Source organism: Amaranthus tricolor, chromosome 2 (genome assembly GCF_026212465.1).
Source record: "Amaranthus tricolor cultivar Red isolate AtriRed21 chromosome 2, ASM2621246v1, whole genome shotgun sequence".
NCBI classification, from domain to species: Eukaryota; Viridiplantae; Streptophyta; class Magnoliopsida; order Caryophyllales; family Amaranthaceae; genus Amaranthus; species Amaranthus tricolor.
The window spans coordinates 36,225,670-36,244,594 of NC_080048.1; the positions used below are offsets into that span (position 1 = coordinate 36,225,670).

The window sequence follows — 18,925 nt, forward strand, 5'->3', positions numbered from 1 at the left end:
TTCGACTAAAATGTTAACTGATAACCAAAGTAGTTAATTAAATTGATTTTGTCTTTTTTTATTGTGATCTTCAACATATATTGAAATATATAAGTTGTAAAGCGAATAATTATTCAATGAATTTACTTTTATCATCTTTCAAATAACCTATTTCTTTTCTAGTTGTTAACTCTTCTTAAAATTTTTCTTTACAACAATGTCTGTATTAGCTTCGCTAAAGAAATTCTATATAGTTTAGAGAGTTTACATCTTTAGTATTAGAGCCAACTTGGAATGTGTCCCCAATGTGGTGGGTCAACTGGCCTTTAGAGTTTTCGATATAATATTTTTGTTCTGTTATAATTACAACATAACAATTTTACACAAGATTTAAGAAATAGCTTTTTTCCATCAAAATGACAATTTTACTCATTTTACATAAGCTTCAACAGATTAGATTTGGATCACACATTAATACAAAAGGTTAGGTTTATTAATGGGAAAGATAAAATCATTACATTTAGGGCAAAAATGATCCAAATTACATAATTTCCCACCAAAATATACAAAACTTTTAGGATGCAAAATTTAGTTTCCCACCAAAATCAAAATACACTTTTTAGCCTATATAAACACTTTATCTTCCCCATATCTTCTTCTCCTCTTCATCTTTTTACCTCAACTTCAATCATAAGTTTTAGGATCTATCTAATTTTAATGAAGATTTTTCAAGGAATATGAAGATTACTCTAAAAAGATGAAGAGGGGCGTTTAGTTGTTGGGAGATGAAAACTGATATGCATAGGAGGTAAAATAAGGGTTTGATTGTGGGATTACTCAAGGAAGAGGGACGTTCAGATCTAGGGTTTAATATGCATAAGGTTTGATATGCATAGAAGTAAATAAGGCGTTTATAAGCGGGAGAGAGAATTGGGATTAAAGACATGGCTTTGATTGCAGGGAAGTTCTAGAACCAGTAAATCGGGTTAGGGGTTTAGTTGTTCATTTATGGAGGGTAGTTGAAGTAGAATTCAACTATTTTGCCATTTATAAAAAAAATCTGTTAGAATAATTAAAAGTAAGTAATGTGTAGGTGAATTAAAATAATGAAAGTAAAAAGATAAGGTTTATAATAATATATGGAGAAAAGAATAAAGTGGGGGTAAAATAGAGAGTTATATAGTTGTTTTTTACCCAAAAAGGTAATATTACAACTTGTAATATGAAAAATCTAAAAATAAAAAAATATTGCAAGTAATATGAAACGGAAGAAGTATAAACGTTATGATTTCCAAAGCAAAGAAAGAGGATGAGGAGAGAACTAAGCAATCCACACATCATATCAACTTAGCCTTCCCATAGGCCATATGCATAGAAAATATATTTTTTTTATTATTTAATAATTTATCAGATTTTTTTAGTTGCGTCCAAATACAAGTGATTATAAGTACACACAAATTAAGATAGCAGAAATGTAATTAAACAATTATGATACTACCCTTATAACTGCAATAAAGGCTAAAATTAAAATATTAAAGAAATAAATTCAAATTTACAAGTGAAAAATATCATTAGTTATGTTTGATTGCAAAGAACATATTAATATTACCCTTGTTTAATAGTTTAATTATGAATTACAAAAATAAAGTAGCTATTTTACAATAACAAAAAATGGCATAAATATTAGGAAACTCTCAAATCAAAAATTAATGCAAGTATGAAAAAGTGAAAGAAGTACTTTTTAAAATGTAAAATACCAAAATTAACTTAGAAAACAGTTGCCCTGCCAAGAAAGCATCACCATACGAAATCGAGCATGGATCCTAAGCATAAAAATTAATTTCAAATGGAGAGTATTAGTGCTAGAAAAAATATTGATCTACTATTGATAGTCTAGAAGTAAGCATCAACAAATGTATGTATTTCATTACATCATTTTGTATAAATAATGTCCTCCCCTATGTTCTAACAATGGCACATACATACATAATATGGATGTAATACGAATCTTGTTCAGAGTAAGATTGTAGCTTTTGAAGTTCAAAGATCATGAAGCGCAGACGTACTCGCCTAGTGCGACATCTTTCGCTCTTAAAGACATACGACCTACCAACCACCAAACTGTTTCTGAATTTTGGAGTTTTGTGATGACTTACGACCTTTGTCTTTATAAGAATTTCGAGAGGTAACGTTTTGCCTTCTATGGGCTGAAGCTATAGCTCTGCGCCTTTGCTTGCTAAGTCGTTTCGTTAGTTCAGCATTACCTTCTTCATTATTTTCTTCCTGCAAGGATATTAACTTTGTATTAGGATAATGCATAGATCTCGGCAATGTCATCGTCATCATCTTCTTACCCGGTGTATCCCGCTCATAGGAAACTATGATCAAGGTTTAGAGAGGGAAGGAAGGCGGCAACTCATACCCATAAAGGAGACTGCGGCCAAAGAGTTCCTTGGCCCGAGAAGATCTCGGGCAATGTATCAACTTATATTCTCCATACAAGTAACTCTTAAAAATTCAATCCTCTATAAGCACTGAACAAACGAAACACCCAAACAAACCAATCCCCCCAAAGTCTTGCTCCTTTTCCTCGTTTCTCGTAAAGACAGACAGGTAGCACATCGGAAACTTTGCATAATCTATTACAAACTAGTACTGTTGTGTTTTATATTTTTGTTTCGGAGGCAGGTCTCCGTCTCACAAGCAAAGGATTTTTCAAAATGCGCTGGATATATAAATAGCCTCAAATGGCGAAAGTGTGAAACAAATCAACTGTTACTTGGCAAAATTTGCGGATTAAAGGGCAAAATGTCTTGGAAAAAATTACTTTCATCTTGTTCAGCAGTTTATCCACCAGTGTTACACAATTCGCTAGTTAATTCGCTTTTTGAATTCAGGATTCGCTTAAAATGGCCCAAAAATAGCCCAAAACAGACCATAATTAGTTTTTTGTGATTCGTGATTCAAGAGAAAATAAACGAATCATGTGACACTGTTATCCACTTTTGTTGAAATAAAGAAATACAATCTGACGCGTTACCCTAAAACAACCCTCCAACCCCGGAAAAAGAGTAGTCCACAAAGCCAGATCTATCGTAATAGAAATGGTTTATGCTAAGTTTCACATCTTCCGAACTTGGCAAGCCTTATTGTGCAGTTGGTATAAGATAACTATCAGTGATCAGGAAGTAAAGTAGAAACGTTAGAATTTTATATTTACGAACCTCGATTACAGATCAACATCAAGAACCGCAGAAAACCAAAAAAGGGATAAACATGACTGGCCTTAATCTACCAATAATACGGTTGTGGAAACAAAAGGATGGAGAAACTACAAACCTCATCACTGGCACTGTGCAACTCTGAAATGCTTGGAGCTGTAGAAGAAATTTGCTCACTGTCGATTGTATCACCTTCCCGCGGTATTGAATCCTATGAAAGAAAAGAAGTAAAATACAAATCTTGGATGAGAGTGATAATATTCGGAAAACATAACTGCAAAACTATGAGGGAGAACTAAAGTACAGTTGAAAATCGGTTTCCCAGCACAAAAGTAATCCAGCTAGATTTGTGGATTGTACAAAAACTAAAAGAATCAACGAACTTATTATCCTAATTCTTCATCGAAAGAAACGCAAGAAAATCAATAACTTGCCTAATAGATTTGCGGGTAAAGAAACACATTTCAATAACTTGCGAATACAAAATCACATCAAAGTAACGGATAAACGTCCATTAGAAGCAGCAGTAATGATTCCAGAATCAAACGCGGAAATAGATTTACTAGTAAGCAATAAACAGTACCTGCTCTATTAAACATAATGAATCAAAGTTCCTGATGTCTGTGTCATTACACTCGTTAATTTTCTGGTTATCAGCAATTGCTTCATCAGCCCCTGAATCGTCGTCTGTTTCTTCTTCATCACCAGAATCTTGGTCCTTAGAAGTCCCTTCGATAAACTGGCAGTCAAAAAATAAAAAAGAAATCCCATAAAGAACATGTATTTTTGACATTTGCCATATATGATACAACACTTCAATAAGTGTACCATCCCATTGAAATGGGATCGTTCTTTCATCATTTCTGTGAGGCAAGTATTTTCTGTTTATCGCAGACAGACACTATTGGCATAGCACTTCATTTCTGTTCTAGCACACGAAGCTACGCAACAAGTTCTAGTCATAGAGGATGGTGATGATGGTAAGCTTGTGGTACAAACCACAGCAACAGGGTCACTTAATATATTTCTAAAAGGTTGTGGATAATGCGTATCACAACAAAAAGGTGTTTTAAAATACTTTACATCTCAAAAGGCTTCTCCACAAATAGGATTGATGGATATAATGGGTTGATTATAGTGAAAAAGATACTTAAGAGAAAAATGATGGCGGAGGTTACAAAGAAACGAAAGGATAAAGGGCTTTACGAGATAAATAAAAGGACAACATCCACTTTGGCAACCAAGGGTATGGCATAATTCCACTTTGCTGTTGAGCACAACAACAACAAAGTGTCATAGCCTTAATCCCAAGATATTGGGGTTGGCTACATGAACCAATATATCAATTTTAATGGTTTGTCCACGTAGATTTTTCTCCATTCATTTCGATTTTCTACGATCTCAATTTGTAAGTCTAGATCTATCTTATCCTTTCTTGTCCTCCAAGTCATCTTCGGTCTTCTTCACCCTTATTTGAGCCACCTGAACTCCAACTTTCTATCTTCCTTATTGGTTTGCTTATACCCCGTCTTTACATAACCAAACTATCTTACACGATTATTTTCATCTTTTTCTCAATATTAGCAACTCCTAAACCTTTTCTTATATCTTCGTTTCGAATTCTATCCCTCAAGGTACGCACACTCATCCATCAAAGCGTTCGCAGTTCTGTTTACTCCTACCTTTCTACTATGATCATTCCAAAAGTTCAACATTCTAATATATATAGTAGTGTAGGTCTAATGGTCATTCGATACAACTTACCCTTTAGCTTTAAGGGCACACTTTGATCACATAATATCCAGTAGCCAATCTCCATTTTTTTCCACCCACACTTACATCCATTGGTTACATCTTGTTGGATATCCCCACTATTTTGAAATATGAACACAAGGTATTTGAGGCATTCACATGGAGCGATTTCTTTCTCTTCTAGCTCTATAGTGTTTCTTGTTATCTCATTCGTGCTAAAGTTACACTCCACGTACTCTATCTTGCTTCGACTTCATTTGAAACCTCGTGACTCCAACACTTGTCTCCATCGTTCTAACTTAGTATTTACCCCCTCCCTGGTCTCATCTACCAAAACAATATTGTCCGTATCAACATGCACCAAGGCACGTCTCCTTGTATCGATTGTGTTATCTCATCTAGTACAGCTGCAAAAAGAAAGGGGCTTAGGGCCGACTAACGAGCTTTGATGAAAACCAATTGTGGTTGGAAAATCCTTTGTTGCCCCTCCAAATGTCCTAAAATTCATTTTTAATTCCCGATACATATCTTGCACTATATAAATATATTTCTTGGGAATATCTTTCTTTGTTGTTGAGCAATTTCACCAATTTTTATTCAAGTGTCATAATTGAAATGTCACAACATCCAATTAAGAGTGTAAAGGGAACATCCACAAACTATTTATGTTTCTTATTTATGTGAAGTTGCATATGCCTTTTTCAATCAAGAGTCAATAGTAAACAACCTCTCTTTGTTACAAGGGTAAGGTTCCATACATCTAACCCCTCAAATCTTTCCAAACGGGGAGCCACTTGGCCCTAGGATAGTGACATATCAACGTTAATCAATTTTATCAAACAGAATTGCTTCGGTCAGCTTATACATATAAACCAAAACAGAGCAGAAACTTCACTTTACAAAAGACATAGAACAGAAGCAATACCCTTTCAAGTTCATCCTGGTCCTTTTTGCTAAATCCACTAGCAGCAAGTTCCTTGTCTAAAGAATCAGCAACTTTTAAAATAGAGGAGAAGCATGGCCTACTGTTGTCATTTGTATCCTCCTCTATACCATCAGCAACATCAGACTGCAGTTCATAAGTGAGCTTAAATCTGCAAAGAGTTGGAACACAAAAAGAGTCAAGAACATCAGAAGTAGTGATACTTTATTTTATCATACAAAACTCTCAATGGCATCAAGTCAACAAATAACACTAGTCCAAGGGTCTAGATTGTTTCATTAAGCTTACATGCAATATGTTTCTAGAGCAAGAGTCAAGAACCTTACTTATGATTTATATTATATAATATTCCTTCCATTATAATGCAAGTGTCTCATTTCTATTTTGAGAATCAAAAATTCCGTTTAGTTTATCATAGCCCTTTATTGGAAATGACTTGAATGTTACTTAGAATTTCTTTTTATAATAATGCCACATTATATAAGCTCTTTTTTTTTTTAGTAATCACTACTTTGTTGGGGAACTATGAAAATTGGGACTTTTCTCTTTTAAAGGCTTGGTGAAATTTCCTTTGGTCCTTCCTTTGTATGTAAACCTAGGGTTTAATTGATTTTATTTCTGGGTATGGTTAATCAATCTCAGAACTAGAATCAGAACTAATCTTTGCTAAATATTATCCAAGTTTATATCTATATCGCATTTACTTTTATTTGATTCAAAACTCCCATTCAAGCTTAGCTCTTGAAGTTCATCTAAAGAATACAAAACTTTCTTCACTATGATCACACATTGATTATGGATTAGACATACTTCTCATCTGATATGTGTCTCAAACAAAAGAATACTTTTACTAAGACAGTAAATTTCCATCCTCTGATCCTTCAAACACTTGAGTCATGAGTGCATCATAACCAAGTGTCCAAGAACCTTGTTAGAGGAATTACTTATAGGATTAAAACATGAAGAACTATTTTTATGTCTAGTACAAAGAGGAAGGAGTTTAGAAATTCTTAAAGGATTAAAACAAGACTCTGAACACGTAGATCCCACATAATACTCTCAGAATCAATGGATCTCTTGTTATCAAAAAAAGAAAATGTTCCAAAAAAGTTATGAGATTCTCAATACCTTTTCCTGAAAAACTTGAAAATGCATTCAACATCACGGTCAAAGTACCTACAAAGTAGACAAGGCCAAGTTATTTATACAAATAATTTTTGTCACGAACAAACTCAAATCTATATCCTCATAATGTGTAGGTAAATATAGTATGATACTGGAGACTGGAAGATTTTGGAAAATTACTACACACATTTGTGCATTGCGATGAGAAACAGATACCATCTGTGGGAAATCAATCATGGTCACCTTCTCATCATCATCAATCTGCAGACATTAGTTACATTTCAGAAAATAATTGATGATTTTAATTAGTTTGATTAAAAGTAGGGTGACAAGTTTTGAACATGCAAACAATTTAGAAATTGAAGCCCAAATGGATAAGAAACATAACATAAGAAAAAAATCTTGCAATAGGATAAGCTCTCAACAACGAGCAAGAAAAAGAGAAGAGACGTATACCATGATATTAAATTCATTGAAGTCACAATGAATAAGTCCATGCTCAGCCATACGAACAATTAAACCAAGTATAGTTTCAAAAACAATATCTGGGTTTTGCAATTGCTTCACCTGCACACTAATTTACGGAGAAAATATGGTTAGGATGATCTACTTCTACCACAAGCATAATTTCAAAACAACAAGAAATATGGAAATAATTAAGGGGAAAAGAAAGAAAAATAATTGAAGAACGAGTTTGGAAAATGAGCTTACTCGACATCATCAACAATACTGATGACCAAAAAACACTACAAACTTCTAGTAAAAGACTCTACTTGGTGCACATTCATTACCGTAAGTACACAAATTTACATTTGAAGCAAATATGGTTCCTTTGCCAAAGCCTTAAAAGGTTTCTAAAGATTGCAACACAAGAAGAGGACAATACAACGATATGGGTTCACTGACATGAATAAAAAAATCAGTGTGATAAATTGTCGCTAACAAAAAACATTCAACCCCTTCTAATAGTAAGAATAACTAATATTTAATACTAATATACAACGAACATAAACAATTTTGATGATCATATAGATATATTATTCTCCATTCATTCCTATCTCAATACGCTCCTGGCCTCGTGCAAATCCCAATTTTTCATATCGGTTATTACTCCTTTTATCAAGGGTATCTTTGACCTAGCTCTTCTTAATTCCTCAAAGTTCCAATTTTCTACTCTCTAAACTAGTGAAATTTTTAAAATTTTTTTTTGCATATACCAAACCAATGTAGATGGTTTACTCTCACTTTGCCTTTAACATTTGTGATTCCAAAGCCCTTTCTTATGTCTTCATTTCAAATTATAATCTTATGCAATAAGAAGCAGGTCAAGTAAATAATTTCCCTTCCATTAATAATAATTCATCCAGACTGATTTATTATTAAGATACTCATGAAGGAAAAACACTTACAGAGGATAGCCTTGGACAAGGGACATAATCACACAATGACGGTTGCAGTCAACTGCCTTTGGTACTGGAAAGTCATGGTCTTCTAATGCCTATCAAATCAAGTGACAAACATCAAGATTAAAGATAGTTAAACATCTGAACACCATCAATAAGAGACTAAATTCAAACCTTCATAAAAGCAAACTCTTTCAATGCAGCAAGGCGAGATAAGTAGAGCCAGTTATAACTACTCCTGTGCTTCAAGTAGTCACGCTTAGATTTGACTGCCCTAAAGGAGACTCTTCCCAATCTATGCAGCTTCATCGCCATTATTGTACCATCCTCATTCGCTACCTCAAAAATATCTAAATACCCATCCACAATAACATTGCTTTAGTTAAAAAGCTTGCATTTTAAACCAATGTCACCTAATCCGCTAATCTTTGTGCAAGTAACACATTGCTAATTGCAAATTGGAACAAGCAAATTTAGGCCAACTTATACAAATTTTAAGACATTTTTTTGAGATTTGTAATATTCTTCACATAAGATAACAGAAAATTTACCAGATTCCTTTCCAACTCCAATTTGACGACCAACGGAGCTGAATACACCACGATTAACTAATGTCTTAATGGCAAGGAAGTCATACCCAAGATATGTTAACCTGAAACCATCATCTAAACAAAAATACCCACTTAATTAACTAAAAATGCAAGAGGTTTGCACACTGAGAATGACTAAAGGGAGCAAGAAAGAATTAACTAACACTTAGAAGAATCATGATGCAGCAGCTTGTGCTTAAGCAAATTCTTCATCACCTTATAAGTACCTCCATGCCTACATGAGTAAGCTTTTTAGTCCCTTTCACAAAATATAATGGAATTCATTTCATTAACCCAATATCATCGACAGGGCCGACCCTAGGCAAGGGCAAAAAGGGCCTGCGCCCAAGGCCCACGAATAAAGGACAAATTTTGCCTTCATATGCATCAAACTTGACACCTTGAGTGATTAAATTGTGTATATAACCACCAAGCCAAAGTATTATTAATGATAATTGTTACCTTATTTACTAATTATTGAATTATAAATGCATGATTATCAAACAAAAAACAAAAAGCGGATAACACCAAGCTCTATTATTAGTATGTAACATTTTTTTATACTACAAATTTTGTAATTATAAATATATATTTTATAATTAGGGCTCATAATTTATTTTTCGCATCAGACTCCTGAAATCTCAAGGCCGGCCCTGATTATCGGGCTCCCACTAAGACGGGTTTGGCGGATCATATTTATACAACTTTACACTCGTTAGTGATAACAAAGGGTTTTCGATTTAAAAGTATCAATTTTTAATCAGAAATGTACATGATTTAACGAGAATTCAAAACGAATTAACTATAAATTTTTTGCCCCACTAAGAATAAACATTCACAGATCAAAATAACAATAACCCACTAATGAAACTGAGAAATTGAACAAGAAAAACAATTACTTGAGGGAAGCGATTCGATCAATGAGCTCTGAAGGGACAATTTCGTGCTGCAACATTCAAAAACAATAAACCCAAAGAGAAACAGAAATTAAATTGGTATAAAAAAAACAAAAAATAAGTTTTCATAATCAACTGGATCAAAGTTGCTTACATTGCGCATGCCCATCTCAACAGCAGTGAGTACACGAAAATCATCTTTAGTGAGATATCTTAGAACATCAACATCCAATTTCATGGCTGCTGTTGTTCTTTCTTCTTACTAATAGAGGGGATTAATAGTTATATAAGGGATGAACGTATGGATATTGGGTATATATGTAAACGGGAAATACGGCTTATGAAAAACTCCACTAGGGCGAGCAAACAAAAGCATTATTCGACCTGATAAGTATAAAGAAGAGTTCATAGTTTACAAAACTTTGGATCACGACCAGGACTTTAAAATTAAGGTTAAATTTGGGCTTAGGGTTATAAAATAACAGCTTATTTTATATGAAACTGTTTTATGGTATTGACGACTTCAAAATAAAAAACCTAAAAACTAAAATTTTTTATTATTGGACTATTTAACCCAAGTATAACGCATGTCTCACGGTGAGGTCGTCTCATACAAGATTTTATGATAAAATAAATAAAAAAAAGAGTTTGATTTTTAAAATAAGGTCAAATTAGGGTTTAGATGTGGTGTTTAAACGTCATGTTTATAATCGTACTTAGATATGAAGTAGAAATTACTGTTTAATTTAAAATATTATTTTGCACAAAGATTGTCAATTTGTAGTATCAGCGATAACAATTAACAATTTCATAAATTATTTAACACCTTCTTAACATAATTTATCCCTCTAAACGCCATTTGATTCACATTTTTCATTATATGACATTGCGATAAAGTAGTGCCTTTTGTCTTGAAAGATTTGTTTTTTCAGCAATAATTTTTATGTGAAGGATGATATTTTTTCTATCTTTTACACATACATAAAAAATGAGAAAAAATTTTGATTGAGAGGGAAATTTTTGATGCAATTATGGATAGCCCACAGTTCAAAGCAAAGGAAGAAAAGCATAATTGCATCATTGCACTTGCTCAGCCCATTGAACCTATGAAGCTTGCTGATTTTTGCTTGAAAAATAAAGAGGATCACCTTCAAAATTGGCTAATCATGAACATAGAAGTATGGCAAGAGCAAGAAGAAACAAGGAAAAGCCTTACAGTAACATACAAGCAGAACAGAAGGCTGATTCATTACATACAAACAACAGAACAAGCAAAGTATCGTTCTGCCGGGCAGCCTACCTTGCGAACCATGGAACGCCCAACATGGTGCACGTATGAGCGAGGAAATCCAAGGGTTGTCATCTTTGGACATGAAATAAGAAGCCAGGACCCAAGGATGATGGAGCTAGCCCTCACAGAACCCACGAGAACAGCTCCAAGGTCGCTTGTTTGCCTAATATTTGATAATGGCTGATCCAGAAGGCAACCAGAACTGCCAGCCATCACCTGCTGAGCAGCAGACCTTCGAGCCCTTCCACAGAGTCAACGTGAGCATCCCAGGATACACCAAGGGTAGTTTTGGAATCTCTATACATGGACCTTTCCATCAAGACCTTAAGTGCCTCCTAACGATCATAGTAAGATACCAAGAAAGGGAGCTGAAGGTCCCCTGTCGGACAGATCAGGCTGGAAGCATATTTAGCATTCTGTTTTAATTTTCTTAATTTTGCACGTGTTTTAATAATAGGCACGGAGTTAGTTTAGTTTGTTAGGCTCCTAAAACTAGCCATTAGAAGCTCTCTATATAAGGGCATCCTCATTGTATCATGGACTTCAGTTTTGAGTTTTGGTTAATGAAATTTTCATTCAAGTAATTGGTGCAATTACAATCCTGAGTATTACCTTTGTGAGTGAAGCAAGGAGGTATTCAGTCAATTTCCACGAAGGTTGAGAGAGTGAATCTCGACTCTAGTGTGAGGAGGAGGCCAGGGACCGAGTGAAGGTTCATTGTCTCCATCCACGACATAGAACCATTCATCCGAATTGTTCTTGTCACCCTTCTGTTTTCATACAAAACAGAAGGTTTATCTGTTCTTTGTGTGTCACGAGGGGTCGTGGCATCAATCTTGAAGGTTTTAAGCGGGTTCTTGGATCGACCATCCCCATACTCGCATCAATTGGTATCAGAGCAAGGCTGTAGAGTAGGGACACGATCAAAGGAGTCGAGAAAATCAGGTATAAAGAGTCATTCATACGTGCTGGTAAGAAGTAATCTGGAAAATAGGTATTGTGCAATATTTTCAACTTTCACAAATTCAGGTACGAATTCAATCTCATAATCTCTTAATTTCAATTTTTTTGTTAATCATTCATTTGTAATCAAGGATTATAGAAAATATCTGATCATAATACGAATTTGATTGTGGAATGCAAATTTCTGAAATTCTGACCATTGTATGATTGAATGTGCATCAATTGATTTCTGAAAATTTGTTTCTAAGTCATTAAACATATCAAATTTTCTCAATTAACTCATTAAGATTTGATTCTTGAACGTCCTAAGTGAATGTTTGTTGAAATTTGATGATATTTTTGATTTTTAATGTTCGAACAATAATCTTTGCTGCGAAAATTGATATATGCGATTTCTGCTTCTTGAATTTGATTCTCTGATTGTTGTTAATGTAATATCTAATAGGAATTGGAAGGAATTTGTTGGGAATCATTGAGTATTACGTTTTTCTTTCAAAAATTGATCACAACAAGCTGATTCACAAAATTCATCTTGAGAAATTAGGGTTTGCATTTGTTTCTACGATAATTGTCTGAAGCAATTAATATCATTAGACTAATCATTGAATTCATGTGCGAAATTTGTAATCCATGATATCACATTCTCGATTTTTCATTGCATAATCGCATTTGGAAACAGAAAACCAAAGTTAGGGTCAGAATTCCTTTTGTTGCCCAGAAATTCGTGTGCATTGATCACTTTTGTGAGAAATTTTGCTCTTCTTTTAGTGTGATTTGATAAAATTGATCCTAATCAAAAGATGTTGGTGTAACAATTCCAAAGAATCTAAAATCCAAGTGTTGCTTGTTGATTTCTCATTGCTGTCAGAAGGTATTGAACCTTTCTGTGCTGAGTTTCTGATTCATTGTGCATTCATTCTTGTTTTTAAAAATTTTGCTGTTTAAGAATTTCTTGCATTGTGGTATTGAGAACATCATGAACACGGATGAGAGATTTGCTGAAATGGCCCTTGCCATTCAACAACTTGCACAAAGAGTAATCAAACTTGTCCAAAATGAGGAAAAATTAACAAATCTTAAACCCCTATCTCCACGCAAGACCATGACTACTCCTACAAAACAAAACAAAACAAGTTATGCCCTAACTAAACATGTCTGCTACAAGGGAGTTCAGAATGGAAGAGAATCTAGGCATTTGACCATGAAGAAAACTAATAAGGAAATAAGCTATGTTCTGAATCAGAGTGAATATCACAAAGAAATTCAGAAGGGGAAGGAATCTGTGCACATGATCACTACAGAGATCAGTGAGGAACAAGTCAGACAACAAACCAAAACATTAAGTTCAGTAGAAGATGAAGCGTTAAACACCGAATTGATCAAAACTATACCTATTGATGATATTGAATTAAAGAAGGAGGATCTGTTCACTACAAGGATTAGTGAAGAACAAGTCAAACAGCAAACCAAGGCATTGAATTCATTAAAGGATAAAGCGTTAGACACTGAGTTGATTAAAACTATACCTGTTGATGATGGTGAATCAAACAAACTGCACTTGCAAGATTTATCTACATGCTGTGAAATGAGTGGCTTTTATTTCATGGAAGACACCATCATTGATATTCATCCTGTTTGCAGGTATTATACAAATGATGAACAAAGGACTGTAAAGGTGCTGCAACCACAAAATGGATCCAAAAAGCAAACTATAGTAGAAGAGGAGCAGTGCAGTATCCAAGCAGAAGGTGACATCAAGCCAAAGGAACTGCAGGAAGGAACATTGGCATGGATGCATGTTGATCTCCTGGACAGCCATGGAATCTCGAAGGCGTTCAACGTAGATGATTCCAGAAAACATGAGGGCAACGCAGAATTGAGGACAATTATGTTTAAAGAAGGAGGGATTGATGCAATTATGGATAGCCCACAGTCCAAAGCGCATTGCACTTGCTCATCCCATTGAACCTATGAAGCTTGCTGATTTTTGCTTGAAAAATAAAGAGGATCACCTTCAAAATTGGCTAATCATGAACATAGAAGTATGGCAAGAGCAAGAAGAAACAAGGAAAAGCCTTACAGTAACATACAAGCAGAACAAAAGGCTGATTCATTACATACAAACAACAGAACAAGCAAAGTATCGTTCTGCCGGGCAGCCTACCTTGCGAACCATGGAACGCCCAACATGGTGCACGTATGAGCGAGGAAATCCAAGGGTTGTCATCTTTGGACATGAAATAAGAAGCCAGGACCCAAGGATGATGGAGCTAGCCCTCACAGAACCCACGAGAACAGCTCCAAGGTCGCTTGTTTGCCTAATATTTGATAATGGCTGATCCAGAAGGCAACCAGAACTGCCAGCCATCACCTGCTGAGCAGCAGACCTTCGAGCCCTTCCACAGAGTCAACGTGAGCATCCCAGGATACACCAAGGGTAGTTTTGAAATCTCTATACATGGACCTTTCCATCAAGACCTTAAGTGCCTCCTAACGATCACAGTAAGATACCAAGAAAGGGAGCTGAAGGTCCCCTGTCGGACAGATCAGGCTGGAAGCATATTTAGCATTCTGTTTTAATTTTCTTAATTTTGCACGTGTTTTAATAATAGGCACGGAGTTAGTTTAGTTTGTTAGGCTCCTAAAACTAGCCATTAGAAGCTCTCTATATAAGGGCATCCTCATTGTATCATGGACTTCAGTTTTGAGTTTTGGTTAATGAAATTTTCATTCAAGTAATTGGTGCAATTACAATCCTGAGTATTACCTTTGTGAGTGAAGCAAGGAGGTATTCAGTCAATTTCCACGAAGGTTGAGAGAGTGAATCTCGACTCTAGTGTGAGGAGGAGGCCAGGGACCGAGTGAAGGTTCATTGTCTCCATCCACGACATAGAACCATTCATCCGAATTGTTCTTGTCACCCTTCTGTTTTCATACAAAACAGAAGGTTTATCTGTTCTTTGTGTGTCACGAGGGGTCGTGGCATCAATCACGAAGGTTTTAAGATTGATGCGAGTATGGGGATGGTCGATCCAAGAACCCGCTTAAAACCTTCAAGATTGATGCCACGACCCCTCGTGAAACACAAAGAACAGATAAACCTTCTGTTTTGTATGAAAACAGAAGGGTGACAAGAACAATTCGGATGAATGGTTCTATGTTGTGGATGGAGACAATAAACCTTCACTCGGTCCTTGGCCTCCTCCTCACACTAGAGTCGAGATTCACTCTCTCAACCTTCGTGGAAATTGACTGAATACCTCCTTGCTTCACTCACAAAGGTAATACTCAGGATTGTAATTGCACCAATTACTTGAATGAAAATTTCATTAACCAAAACTCAAAAATGAAGTCCATGATACAATGAGGATGCCCTTATATAGAGAGCTTCTAACGGCTAGTTTTAGGAGCCTGACAAACTAAACTAACTCCGTGCCTATTATTAAAACACGTGCAAAATTAAGAAAATTAAAACAGAATGCTAAATATGCTTCCAGCCTGATCTGTCCGACAGGGGACCTTCAGCTCCCTTTCTTGGTATCTTACTGTGATCGTTAGGAGGCACTTAAGGTCTTGATGGAAAAGTCCATGTATAGAGATTCCAAAACTACCCTTGGTGTATCTTGGGATGCTCACGTTGACTCTGTGGAAGGGCTCGAAGGTCTGCTGCTCAGCAGGTGATGGCTGGCAGTTCTGGTTGCCTTCTGGATCATCCATTATCAAATATTAGGCGAACAAGCGACCTTGGAGTTGTTCTCGTGGGTTATGTGAGGGCTAGCTCCATCATCCTTGGGTCCTGGCTTCTTATTTCATGTCCAAAGATGACAACCCTTGGATTTCCTCGCTCATACGTGCACCAGGTTGGGCGTTCCATGGTTCGCAAGGTAGGCTGCCCGGCAGAACGATACTTTGCTTGTTCTGTTGTTTATATGTAATGAATCAGCCTTCTGTTCTGCTTGTATGTTACTGTAAGGCTTTTCCTTGTTTCTTCTTGCTCTTGCCATACTTCTATGTTCATGATTAGCCAATTTTGAAGGTGATCCTCTTTATTTTTCAAGCAAAAATCAGCAAGCTTCATAGGTTCAATGGGCTGAGCAAGTGCAATGATGCAATTATGTTTTTCTTCCTTTGCTTTGGACTGTGGGCTATCCATAATTGCATCAATTTTAAACCAAATTTAACAGATTTTTTATTTTCCTCAAATTTATGAATTGTTTGAAATTTTGGTATCCAAAAAATAGTGTAAAAAAAATAAATAAGAGATAAAATTAATTCTTACATACACAGAGAAAATTCTTTCAACATCAAGTGATATCACATTAAATTTACATCTTTAGTATTGCACGCCCTCATATTAACATCATTGAGCAACAACATTCATTGAAGTGAAGCAACATGTATGTTCAACTTTCTTGTAAGCAACCAAAATTCTCAATAACGAGGTAACATTTCAAGATGATCTTCAAAAAAAAAGGTAGGAGACAGATCATATGGCATGAGGCTGCATTCCATTAAACCTCAAGATATAAGTCAAAAATTCATACACATTGCATTTTGGAAGAACGTCACCAACAATAATAATCAATAGTCAATGTCAAAACATTGTATTTACCACATAGTCTACATAGATTTCGGTTTTGCAGGAAAGTGTTATGCGTATTCTTAATTTCTTCATTGAAAAAACTCTTTTAAAAGGTAGACTAAACACATACCTACCAAAATTTTGAGTTTATTTTCCATTAATAAATAACAACTATTATTAACATTACATAAAGATAATCAAATTACAAGTATAATCTAATTAACTTTTTCACATCAATTTTTCCATTAGAAAACACTTCCTATAAAGTCTATCACAAATTATTGTATGAAATAATACGCGCTTCATACATGGATAAATAGCATATCTCATACATATTATGAGAATATAAACGTCTTAATTGTGGTCGTTTCATCGACAGACAATCTAATCAATATCTTTGCCCAAACAAGCTTTAAGATACAAATCAAGATCCAAATCAACTTGCTTGGCCAAACCCAACTCACCAAATTTTCTAAACCCTTTACTCAAAACCTTAGCCAAATACTCATCAACTTCAACTCCTAATCCCCTACATCCCCACCCACATTTCTTCATAACCCCATAAACCCTAACCGTTGATTCTCTCCTCTCAGCTGCAATCAATACCTTCACCAATCTACTCAACCCTTTCTTATCATTCCAACCAATCACATCACCACCGTCAATCTCCAACTCAAGCTCCTTAATCAAACGGTCAATATCTTCTCCCATTCCTCCCTTCTTATCCAAAGCAGACACCAAATCAGCGTACACAGACAAATCAATCTTGTACCAGGGCTCTAATCGGACGGTGGAGAAGACTGTTAAAGCGAGGTCGCAGTGGCCTTGTCGTAGAAGCTCCCGTAGAGTAGCAAGCAGGTCGGATTTTATGAGACGTGAGAGAGTTTTGTTAAGGGATTGGGAGTCGTTGTTGGTGGCGGTGTTTGATCTTTGGGCCCGTTTTAGGGCTTGGACTGCTTGGATTGCTTCGGTGCTTAAAACCCGGCCTTTTACGAGTGGCCCACGGTTTCCTCTTGGCCCACAGTAAACGAAAAATGGTGGTGGATTCGGGTTCGGGTTGCGGGAGGAGAGAGAAAGGTGCGTAATGAGAGGTTTTAGTTGAGACTGTAGAGTGACCGCCATGGCTGAGGGTTGTGAAGCTTTTTGGATTTTCCGACTTTTATTATCTGATGATTTATTTGAGTAAAAATTTAATGGTGTGCGAATTGACAATTATGGACATCAAAAAAAATGGAGGATTTAAAAACGTCGACAGCAGGATTCGAACCTGCGCAGGCAATGCCCAACAGATTTCGAGTCTGTCTCCTTAACCACTCGGACATATCGACCTGTTTGATGCAATTTGGTAATCAAAAGGACTTATACATAAAGTAAACCCTATATAAACCTAGTTTCTTCTAAAAAAAATCGTTTCAATTTTTTTTATTTTAAGCAATTTTATTTGTTATTTTTTAAAATAATTTTCTACTTATATCACTTCATTTTGGAGATATAAATCTTGGTTATTCTAATTTTAATACACAAATTGTCAAATAAGACAGTTATATGATGATATCGTTTCTATTAAACTGACTCAAATATATTTTGTCTTAAAGTGATTACTTACTTTTTAAAATGATTAATATGTATAGTCCTAGAGTGATTAAGTATAACCTTAAGTGATTACTTACAATCTTAAAATAATTAATTAAAAAAATAAATTAATTATATAGGTTCGTAGCATATGTAACGATCTCATACAAGACTAGATTTTTTATTTTTTATTTTTTTAAAACCATACAAGACTAGTTGGGTCATCACAAGTTTTTTAACTAACTTTATTTAGCATTTTTAATGTTTGTGTATTTTTTCCATAAATTTTATATTAATGTTTATAGTCTATATTTTCTTTATTAAATTATGATTCAATAAATAATGTTTCATTTAAAAAATTCAACTTTTTTAATTTACATGAATATTTTATATGAAAACATTAAATAAAAACAGAAAGAGTATATTATATAGCCCCTCTACCTTTGTATAGTGGACTTTGATATTCTAGTTTTCCTATTTTCTTTATATTTATAGATTACTTATAATTATTATGTTTTGTTTAATTGAATTTATGTCTCTTCATACACCTATTTAAGGCTAAGTTTCAATCAAAGCTAAAGAGAATGAATCATTGTATGCATTAAGGT

At 34.9% G+C, this 18,925-nt stretch overlaps 2 protein-coding genes and 1 non-coding gene across 3 annotated transcripts; all 3 read right to left on the reverse strand.

The window, feature by feature from the left end:
* Window positions 1-381: 381 nt before the first annotated feature.
* On the reverse strand, window positions 382-10,302 carry LOC130806744 (serine/threonine-protein kinase rio2). The gene is made up of 13 exons (XM_057671943.1): window positions 10,064-10,302; window positions 9,913-9,959; window positions 9,178-9,248; window positions 8,975-9,088; window positions 8,598-8,773; window positions 8,430-8,518; window positions 7,477-7,594; window positions 7,208-7,281; window positions 7,024-7,071; window positions 5,878-6,046; window positions 3,784-3,939; window positions 3,319-3,411; window positions 382-2,262 (listed from the first exon to the last, which is right to left on the reverse strand). Exons 1-13 carry the CDS (start codon window positions 10,145-10,147, stop codon window positions 2,086-2,088), a joined length of 1,416 nt encoding a protein of 471 aa, XP_057527926.1. The 5' UTR covers window positions 10,148-10,302; the 3' UTR covers window positions 382-2,085.
* A 6,574-nt stretch (window positions 10,303-16,876) lies between these two features.
* On the reverse strand, window positions 16,877-17,939 carry LOC130806745 (protein THYLAKOID ASSEMBLY 8, chloroplastic). Its single transcript, XM_057671944.1, has one exon. The coding sequence runs from the start codon at window positions 17,865-17,867 to the stop codon at window positions 17,130-17,132; it is 738 nt and encodes a 245-aa protein (XP_057527927.1). The 5' UTR covers window positions 17,868-17,939; the 3' UTR covers window positions 16,877-17,129.
* A 52-nt stretch (window positions 17,940-17,991) lies between these two features.
* TRNAS-CGA (transfer RNA serine (anticodon CGA)) lies at window positions 17,992-18,073 on the reverse strand. Its single transcript has one exon. It is a non-coding gene; the product is annotated as a tRNA-Ser (tRNA).
* Window positions 18,074-18,925: the final 852 nt, after the last annotated feature.